The sequence below is a fragment of the Rhopalosiphum maidis genome, chromosome 1 (assembly GCF_003676215.2).
Source record: "Rhopalosiphum maidis isolate BTI-1 chromosome 1, ASM367621v3, whole genome shotgun sequence".
Classification (NCBI taxonomy): domain Eukaryota; kingdom Metazoa; phylum Arthropoda; class Insecta; order Hemiptera; family Aphididae; genus Rhopalosiphum; species Rhopalosiphum maidis.
In genome coordinates, this window is record NC_040877.1 from 6260603 (window position 1) to 6272521 (window position 11919).

Sequence of the window (11919 nt, forward strand, 5' to 3'; positions counted from 1 at the left end):
TTTGGAATATAATATTACATTGCCGTCATGCTACGCCGCTTACCTATGAACGTATGAAATTTAGTGGTTGAACCAACAAAATAGTTTTACGTAAAAATGGAAAACGCGCTAACGCGACTCTCACAATATTTTTAAAATAGGTATATATTTTCGATTCAAAATCAAATATATGCACAAAAAGAGAAATAATATCATGTTTTTTTCGACCGACCTGCCTATAATAATATATAATAAAATATAGCTGCGTATGATATGTAACGATTTCAATTGATTATGCTCACCTTGGTGTCCTTGTCAAGCTTTTTGACGTGTTTCTTGTACCAAACCAGTGATTGAGAGGGCAACCACTCGTAATGGTAATTTGTTTGCATCACGGTCTTTACCTGCAAATGAGTAAACGTTAGTTCACATTGTAGTATCTTCGAATACAGTTTCTGATGAAAAAAATACCCATGTTTTTTAACACGTCTTTCAACATTGATTTATTATATTTTACAGTACGTTACACGGTTAAATATTTTGTGTTTAAATATCCATAAAAACGTTGACACAACGCATTATATTATTATAATATGTTACATTAATTTTCACATACGAATTTCAGAAATTTATATGCAAATACTTGCGTCGGAGATATCCCGATACTGGAATTAAACACCTGTAGAGTGGTAGACAGATAGTAATGTGAATATCATTCATTTCGGTTTTTTTTTCTACTTGGCACCGATAGTCTTAACGTCTCGTTTCTATTATATTGTGCCTACGTGCTCAACTCGATGAGAGATAATAGCAAGTGCACTGAAAATCGCATATTTGATATTGATAAATGATGGTCAAACATGCTAGACTAAATGACTTTGAATGCATATTATATTGGTCTAATGCATTGACGTATAATATTATTGAATATTTACTATTGTATAATACATATTATAAAATTATTGACCTAGGACGCAATTATTTACACTAGGATTGATTTTTCGTTTTATGTCACGTGATGTATTTTAATCGTATTGTTACGATAAATAAATAATTGGAAGTCTATAGGTCAAGCAATAAACGGTTCGATTAATCATAATGTTTCATATTATCGGGGATTTAATTGCTAATAAAAACGTACAGATTTTTAAATATTTTACAACAATGTAATAATAATATAATATAATTTATATAATATTTACGTTTGTCAGTCAATGGCTGTAATATACTTACATCCGAATACAGCCGAGCAATTACTTCTCGGTTATTTCGAAAATGGTTTCTAGCTACTTTTAGCTGCGTCCGCACTCTTTTCAGTATTTTGATGTCATTGTTTCTATTTAAGTTTATCGATTCTTCGGTAGGATTACGGAATTTTGTAGACATGTATATTTCGTTGTTTTTTGCGTTCGCAGCTATCTAAACAAAATACAAGTGTTAGACAGTATACACGGAATGAGGGAGGAAGTACTCAAAAATAACAAAAATATTAAGAATCGATACTCACTAGAATATTACCACAGTGTCTTATGGTTAATGAGGTAATAGGAACGGTAGTGAGGTCTAAATCGTTTTCTTTTGCAGCCGCTGGCATTGCTAAACAGACCAATAGCAATAGTGATACTCTAGTTTTAAGTTTTCGACCTGTTTTACGACTGGCTGGAATACAAATAAAATTTTTAATTACTTTTCATGACGAATTTGGTGTAACTGTTAAAAATTAAAAATTAGAAAGTTGTATACCATTCATATAGACCCACGTATCAAAAATATTTGATGCAAAGCGTTCAATGAACCAAGTCATTGAATCATTATAGTTAAACTCGAATATTATTAATTAATAATAATCAAGGTATTTTTAATTATACAACATTTTTTCAAGATAATAAATAGATTACATTTTAACTTTAAATATCTCACGTATGACGTATATAAACAATGCAGTTTAAATTACATAGCTATTTTTGAACACATTTCTTTAAATTTTATATTATTTTGTATATGAAATGTAATTTATACACATAGGTAAGTACATGGTCATGTAGAGTTTGAAATCTGACTTTAAAGATTATATTTTAACTTTATAAATTACAATTTCACGTGGATTTCATTAACAAAAACGTGTTTTAATTAAATTTTTCCTGGAATAATAGGTTTATATTACTTAGTTGTAATAATTGAATAAAAAAAAAATTGTACGATAAAAACATTATTTTTTTTTATTATGAAATCTGCATTCTTGACTATGACTTTTGAAAATAACGTAATTATGATTAAAATACACACATACACACACACACACACACACATAATATATGTATATTTATTATTAGTGCTTATGTTAGTATATGTCTGTGCGTTTATTTAGGTGTTGATTTGTCTACACTCGAGCGTAACCGTTAAGCATAATATTATATAATATACACCCACAGTACACGCGTAATGCCATCATGCATATAGCATAATGTATATACATTATACATAGTACTGTAGGGACATTAAACCGGAGACGATATAGGCGAGTTTACGATCTAAAACGAAACCGTAAAAAGCAATAACAATGTAATATTGTATGATATTTAGAAAAAAAAAAATAAAACCAAAAAATGAGGGCATTATAGGTTTGACCATTTTATAAAAAAACGTCGGACGCACACACTGTCGCCACTAAAAGTCAGAAACGTGGTGCAGGACCGTCAGCGATTCCAATTATGCGGTCGTCCGATAAACTTACGCCCTCGATATGATGTTGTTATGTTATCGTGAGATATGTAGGTAATAATGTTTACTCGAGGATGTCACTTTAAGGTCATATATTATAACATGTCGTGTTCTATGTCATATTTTGAATACGTACAGGTATACCCATGCTGAATCTACGACACAATTATGACACGACAAGCAGACATATTATAAGTATTAAGTACTAAAAAATATAATATGGAAGAATATTGTACATGAATTTATGCACGCGGACAAACGTGTTAATGGAGACCGGTCGAATCGTATTATTATTGTTACAATAATATTAAAACTATATTATTGTTGTTATTATTTGGTCTGCGATGTAATTTGATTCCGTACGAAGTACCTACCTTTATATATATATATATATATATATATATATATAATATATATGGTAATTATTTTAAATTTATTTTCATAAAGTCTACATATAACATTTACCTATTGGCTATTACTAAATAAATCAATACTTTGGATATGCATCTTACACTCTTATGCCACCACATTTCCATACACTATATAAGCCAATAGCTACTGTTAAAATATACAGGGTTTTCAAATTTATATACATTGTAATAGTAATTATTGATTTTTATTTTTTAGTTTCCTAATAATAATGTTGCCACTCGTTCGGTAGCTTACTGATTTTAAATCGTTAATTCAACGCCATGACATTACCATAATATGATGATGATAATGATGATAATAACAGTAATAAAAATAATAAAAAGTCTATGAATTATACTTTCAAAAGGATATATTTTAAGAAAAAATAAATTAAAAGAAGCCGACGATCGTAGTGCATATATTATATACGTATTATTACAATAATATATCACGTGAGACACGAAAACGTGAAACGCACACACACGAGTCACCCGAGTCTTGTGACCGACAGTGTCGTCGATTGAATTGACTAGATAAGCCAGACGGACGAACACGTGTGATGCTGAGGAGACGGCGAAACACGACGGCTTATGCGAAAAAATACATCGACCGGACCCACGTGATAATAATTATAATTTATAACTTATAAGTGATATTACGGTATCGGTTGCGAAGATAATACAACAATAACTATTATAGTTAAAACTGTAGGCGATAAATTATTTTTTTATTTTTATTACAATAGCTGTATTACTTAGCGTTGCCCGGGGAGAAATAACACTGTAGTGATGCGCAATTCATCTGCATTGGATAATATAATAAGTGACTTTTTTTTCTTACGTGTAACCAATTGCAAGCACGGATAAACGAATATGCGGTTAAAATTTATTTTTATATACCTGCATGCATGTTCTGCGAGCCACTCTTTTTCTCCAATAGTAAGACAATCCGTGGTAATATATATCCACCTTAACGTTTTTCGTTCGTTTTTACCGTTTTCCGTCGAAACGCGAATACGATCGATACTCCCGCACGAGGATCCGTATAGATTGTAATAAATTTTTAGTAAACACTAAACTCGTGCGATTGTAATAATTTATAGAATAACGCGTGCAATGCGGACGTGTGACGCGCGCGCCCTCGACCGATGAATAATGACCAATCGCCTTCCCGCCGCGGCGCGAGATCGTCGGACGACGCTATATTTTCCGGTACTATACATCCAATTAATTATTTCGGCCTGCCATCAACTGTGTAGGTACAATAATATTAACTACACTTTAATAGGTATAGGGACACCCGCCGCGACCCTCGAGTCACGACCCGTTTTGACAATAATAATAATATAATATATATTATAGTAGTAATTATATCAACTATATACAAAACTACAATATGTGTCCATATTGTTTTGTTTTTGAGACAGCCTCCTTGGGTCAGATCAAAACCGAATACGTTTTGGTGAATAGAGGTACCTTATAATATTACACTATTTAATATTTATATATATTAAATCTGTATAAATTAGTGTTACAAAATCAAGGTTTATTGCACACCCGTCAAGTCACGATATATTACAATAAAACGCAAACCATCATAGTAATAATGTGTACAATATTATATAATATTATTATATTATAGTTACTCAATAACAGTTTTGTATTTTATACACTACGCGGTACCCGTAACTCGTAAGCACATTTAAATTTCAAGTTTAGAAGAAGCTGGAGGGGGTGTGGGTGTTAATCAATCTGATGTGTCATGGAAGTGCATTTAAAAATTTTTAACTCCTTTTTCTAAAATAAAGTTTAATATAATATTATTTTATGAATACATTGCGTGATATCTATAGTTCTCTATATAACTACATTAATACTATGGTAAACATAGTAATATCATTAGAAATATATTTTAGACAATGTTAATTTCATAATATTATATACGATATATATAATTATTATTCGCTATGAATTACTTCTCAATAACTATTGTTGTAACTAATTACATTTTCATAGGTAAATAATATTCTTAATTTTTCTGAAATATCTTTTAAGTGGTTTTAGCTCACCTCTCCAAAGCCAATGGCAACAACACCAATATATTATTACATTGTTGTACCCGTCTTAATTTTTTTGACGGATTTATTTGTCTAACAATTGGATACACGAATCATTATGTATACATAATAACTAATAATATTGTATAATGAATTTAATCTATAGAAAGCGTATTTAAGTATTTTCAAGTTAAAGAACTAATGCCGTTTTAGATTGGTTAAAGACTATCCAGATTTTAGGACCAAGTATAGGGTAACGATTTCGGATTTATAATATACAGGGTAATTTATTTACTACTAAAACTATTTATTACTACTCCGATCATGCAAAATTATGATTAATTAATTATTACTCGTTCAAAATTACATTTATATTCAATAAAAAAGAAGAAAAAATTATAAACATTTTTTGTTTTGAAATAAATATTAAAAATTCTATAGTTTACAAAACTTAATAATTATGATAATAAAACTACTAAAATATGAAACTATTTAAAAAAAATGTCAAATAGTAATGACTAAAAATTAACAAAAAAAAATGTATTATCAAAAACGTTTTTTTTTTTTTACATTTAAGTGTTTACTATTGTGCTTATGTCAAAGAATCGCCACTATTATGATACATCACATTGAGAAGAGATACTTATTTTTTACATCAATACATTGAAAACATACTTTTATTACACGTGACGTTGTTTTATACACACGTTCTGACGTTAAACATATAAAAGCATATGGATCACACATTCGTTTTATGTAAAACACGGTGAATTAATTTTTATAGTACTTAAATTTTAATATTTTAATTTAAAAATGCAATTACATGTTTAATTGCAAAATAAGTGTAAGTTTTTATAAAAAAAATCTAAGTTTATACCTAACCATATAAACGTGTGTAAAATGTAGGGAACAGTATTATGTTTGTCGATAGTCAATGTACAAATATCTTTAGTTTATTAAGCAAGTAAGTGCCTATACATTTTTCTAATTTATTCAAAAGGGATATTACTTGTATAATGTGGTTGATTCATTAAGATATTTTCTTAACATGAGAAACAACATTCTCCTTTTAATTAACCGGCGCAGTAATCTGTCATAGGATTTAGAATTACTTTCATACCATACTATTATTATTTATTTTTTTGTTTTTAATGTTTTACATAAATTAAACATTATTAATCAAAGTTCAAAATAGTTAAACTGTTTAAATTTTAAATTAAGAAAGTATGTAGAATTGTATCTAAGATACAACTTGACTTCTAAAATATACTCCATAATTTCTTTTCATTCAAAGAAAATGTTTAAAAGGTTATACACGTTGTGCTAAGATTATTTTAGTTATTAAATATAGTTTTAATTAATAAGACTATAAAAATTGGAATTATCATGTGTCTGTAGGTTGCAAAAAAATAAAATAATTACTTGAAAATCTATAAAAATAATATAAAAAAATAAATACATAATAATATAGTATTTAATTATATACATTAAAAATTTAAAAGTATAAAAATGTAAATTTATTATTATAAAATTCATTATTTGTTAAATTTCCTTACTTAAATACCACATGAATAGAAATTGAATAAAAATAGCATAATATAATATACTCCGATGTTTTTACAAAATTCTTTTTACGCATTATTTTGAGAAATGTTAATATATCCACTTAATACACAAATATAAGTACTTAGGTACATTATAACTGAATACTGATATAAGATTGAAACCTGAATGTATATCTCGAGTACTTGTACCTATCTAAAAGTTTTTTGTAATCTATATCAATCACTCAATTATAATAAATTAAAAATAATAAATAATATTGTTTGAATTAGTAATTAATAATATTATGGGCGTCTAGTGTCTACATTTTTAATGTTGAAGATGGTATTATTCACCTCTAACCTCTCCATAAAAAATAAATATTATCCAGCTCAAATGCAGTTTTAAAGACATTCAAATTTAAAAAAGCATTAATATCGATGAACAGCCGTGAAGAACAAAATTACCTAGCAATTAAATCAAAAGGAAAAATAATTAAAGGAAAATATATATCTTATATTTTTTACTCTTAAAAAAGTTTTCATAGATAATGTATTTGAATATCTGATTTTTAATACGACATTTTTTATGAACAGCTCACCTGACACCATCAACTACTAAAAATTATAAATTTAAATTTTATAAAACAATAAAAATGTTAGTACATAAAACGTTTATTATTTATTATAACTTAATAAACTTATGTTAATAAATAAACTATATATAGTGAAGGTTTAGTAATAATTGAAGAATAATGTTTCGATATTTATCGTAATTATTTTTAGTCATAGGTTAAATTATTTTTTATTTATTTCGTAAAGAATAAACAAGGTGTATATTGCGAAAATATAATAAACACAACACACGTAATCTAAGTTGTACAATGATTAATCATTTATATTAAATTCGTATATTATAGCGTAAGATTCGGTAATCGATATTCACTGTAAAAAAATCTACCGTTAAGTAAATTATAATAATATAGGTTGTTGCCAATAATATTAGTATTGTAATAAAATATTTTTAAATATGATACTGATAATAATTACTTGATCAAAGTAGATTTTTATAAAAAGAGACAGAATTTTAATTTGTATAATATAATACGTTTAAAACACTGTGCAACCTTTTGGTAACAATTAATTGAGAATGTGCCAGTTAAAAAAGTAACAAAAAAATTATAAGTTCGCGATGCTAAACTATAATGTAGATGTAAAAATAATTGTGATAAATTTAAGACTACACACATAGAACTTTTGTTGTTTAACGTTTAAATTTAAACACGTTTAAGTGGCATATGTAATAAAATATATCAATATACAACATAATATATATATTATGTACTAAATACCGACGGAAATCTCAAACGCAAAGTGTGAATGATTTATGATGAAACAGTTGTCTGTTGCGATAAAAACGTTAAACTACACTAACATTTGGCAAAAATATAAACACTCTAAATATAGTGCACGCGCGGTTATTGCATGTAAAATATTATAAAAGTTTATTTAAACGATTTCAAACATCAAATTGACAATTAATTTAAACAAGACGAGTAAAACGATTTACTCGTCTCGCGCGAAGATGAATAACGTCGGCGGGCAACGGATACAACCGGTGGCCGTGGCACTAATGGCGTTCATTAATAATAATAATATATTTTATGCATGATATTATTATGCTACCAATGTGCGCCGATCGTATATATCGATAATAATATGATATACAATTTTATGCACAATAATATATCGCGTGTATCATAACGAAACGGAGTACACAAATAAAATACGTTTGCACTTTATTCAAGACCAGTCGAAATGATTTTGCAATACATTACGATTATAATATTTAAAATTATATTTAGCTGCACCGTCCGCAAATTGGTCTATATCTCATAATGTCATAACAATATGACATATTTGCAATATAGTCCTGGATTTATGATGCCTGTTCGGCTGTTCATAGTATGCGTTGGTGAAAAGTTTAATACAAATAAACACATCTATATAACATAGTATATTATATCGGTCGCAGATAATTTTTGCATGCATAGGTATAAATCGTCTTACCACACTGCAATATTGCGCGTGCATGATCAAGCGCGAGCACTAATTTTCGAAAAAAGCTACTATGCACATAAAATATTGTTAATACAATATAATTATTTTAGTACTGCTTACCTATATATTATGTTGCATTTCTTTGACCGTCGTCGACAATAATAATAATATTGTACATACACGTATTTTGTAGGTCGCATTTCCGAATTATTTCGTAATTAAATTTTTCGCGATACTAAACGTTGCAATTTATAACTTCTATCAATTTGGACTTTGTGAAGTTAAACAAATTTAAAATAAAAAAAAATGTTTCACTTGATCATTTTTTACACGACGACAGCGATATATAGAAACATTACGTAAAACAATAATTATTAGGTACGTTACTTTTGTCACAGCGATATTGTACATTTTGTGGTTTTGATTCCGCGAGGAACCTAACTGTACTAGCAATCGTAATAAAGAAAATCGCAAGATTATACTATTTATAATATAATTCCGTTCTACAGCGGCGTGTTTTTTCTGTTTCGTCACGACTACATTCACGATTAGGTATGTGCGTCCGATTATCCCCAATCCAGAGTCGAGGGTTCACCGCACTAAGCAGCATGCAGCAGCGGTCGACAACAAATGTCTAATCTCGACGATTATTACATAAACCGTAATGATATATAATAGGTATGCGTGTGTCGTGTGCGTTTGTATGCATACACATATATACATAAAAGACAACGTTCAAGCCTCAAACGCCGATCTGATAGCTGATTGTGTTCAGACTTCAAACACCAGACATAAATCGGCAGAAGAGGCTGAGCGGAACGATATATAGTGTAAAATAAATAAAATAAAAAAGAAAAAGAGAATTACACCCAAATATATAGCTTCGGGGTGTTTTCGACCTGACCTCGATGTATATAACTCGTTTTAATAATAATAAACGGTTTGAAATAATTTTTATTTTACGTAGGTACACAGTATATCACTGTAGTGAGGCGGTCGAGTCCGGGTATATAATATAGGTACTTCTAATTAAATTTATTAAAATCATATTAGTACAATAATAATAAATTATTTAGTAGAATTATGGTTTTTAAGAATGGGTTACGCATATTGATAGTGTATGGCATCGTCTATCACTAATGATAAAATCCTTAAAAGATTATACTTTTGGTAGACGAGAGTCTCTAAATATTAATAATTATAAGAATTTATTATAAGTAGTTGGGATGATTAATCAGTGAAACCAGTTTGCAGGATTTTTCCAGCTCATTAAAATTTATATTATTGTACACCCAAAAATTAACAAATGGTACATTTAAGATTTAAATATATATATTTGTAACATTTTAGTTTCTACTTAAATCGTTTTTTTTTTTTATTCCTATTATTCCTTAAGTGTTGTAAGTATCATTCATACTCAACCGGTCCATGCTTTAAGCGGTTTTTTTCAAGATATTTTTGAATGCCAAACAGGGCCCGAACAATAGGTATATCAATAAATTTACCTTCCACGTTGTTCCTCCACTATTAGACAGCATCAGAAAAGCTGGCGATTGAAATAAAACGATATATTACGATGAGGATGATCTTTATCGATAGCCGATACGATTACATCTCTCCGGGAGACTTCGGGACGATCCTTGAGTGAAAACGACATGTTGATAGCCATTATCTACTCATCACATGACCTACCAACCGTAGATTGGCATAACTGTATACACAGCCGGGATGATTAATAAAAATACAGTTTCGCAAATGCATTCTAATAATGAATGGAAAATATTCAAATTGTTATATTTTTTTAAGATGTTTTTATTATAAATAGTACCTATCTATACTTGTCTTGTTTTACAAAAATCCAGAATGATGTAAAATTGATATTTTTCAAAATATTATTATTGGTCGTACGCGAGTCACGTGTAATAATATTTTTACGTTGGTCACCCCTAAAATATATTAATACACTATTTTTTGTAGAAATATAACACAAATACATAATATGATGTTTTTTCTGTAGTATTATTTAAGTGTTAATCGGAAAATTATTCACCTGCTCGATGGACCTAAAACAGCGAAGAATCCCTCGAAACTAGATTTTACGCTTATATTACCATAATAATTATGTCATTATACGAAGATAATGTGCAGTTAATTAAAATAAATACTATTTAACGTACATACTAGCAAAGACAGGTAAATAGGAAATTTATGTATTTATTTGATTTGACGCAATTATTTTTGGATAGTACAGGTGACCTACCTTAAAATAAATTATATTACAAGAAATTCAGATTTACAACCATACGATCATGATTATTCTCGGACCTTGCAATACTTATAATTTTATGTTTTTGGTACGTATGTCGTATATTATGTACTTTTCATCTTCACGATTATAAAGAGGAAAACATAATAATCATTTAGGGATTCCATAATTCATAAGTTCGACTAGGACGTAGAAATAGTTCAATAAACAATTAAAGCTGAGTGTTCGTTTTTTTACATAAATACAAAAATAATGTAAAGTACTACCAGTAGCGTGCTGAACAATTTTTAAACTCGGGGTAACACAAAAAATTAAGGACCCGCTTACCCAAAAATATCATTTTTTGGTATGGCAAATGTAAAAAAAATTGATATATGTATATACATTGTACGATATATTTTTTGCATTTTTTGAACTTTTAACATTTTATCACCCACTCGCCTGTCTTAGGCTTGAGGCGATTGCCTGAAAAAAAATCCGTTTTCGGCACGCCACCGGGTTTACCCATCACTATACTATAATAATACATTACACGATGTTAAAATATTATAATGTTTAAGTAAAAGTTATGCGATCGTCTCACCTTTGAACACCATGTCGTCGTCGTCGGATCGTGTGCGGCGAGTCGGTGCATCGACCGCGCTGTCTGCAGCCCATCGTGTCCGGCACTAGTAAATAAAAAGAACACACTGCGCACCGTCGGCAGCGCGCAAACACACGGCGTGTCGCCGCCGCCGCCGCCTTCCCCCCTACGACACCGCTGCGTACCCCCGCGGCCCCCGACGCACCGACCGTAATGCGGTGCACCACTACCGCACATCGTCGCACATTAAAATAATAATATTACAACGATACCTATGACGATTATTATTATTACGTATACG

General features: G+C 29.3%; 1 protein-coding gene across 3 annotated transcripts in view; it reads right to left on the reverse strand.

Moving 5' to 3' along the window:
* The window catches only part of LOC113549097, a 31071-nt gene extending 19357 nt beyond the window's left edge, over positions 1 to 11714 (reverse strand). For 2 of the 3 annotated variants that reach the window (XM_026950255.1, XM_026950254.1), the window contains exons 1-4: positions 11619 to 11714; positions 1487 to 1638; positions 1213 to 1398; positions 282 to 383 (exon numbers count right to left, since the gene is read on the reverse strand). In XM_026950255.1, the coding sequence (XP_026806056.1) occupies positions 282 to 383; positions 1213 to 1398; positions 1487 to 1638; positions 11619 to 11631 (453 nt within the window). In that variant the 5' untranslated portion in view covers positions 11632 to 11714. Of the gene's footprint in view, positions 1 to 281; positions 384 to 1212; positions 1399 to 1486; positions 1639 to 11618 lie in introns of those variants that run through there. The other variant, XM_026950256.1, reaches the window with a different exon arrangement.
* Positions 11715 to 11919: the final 205 nt, after the last annotated feature.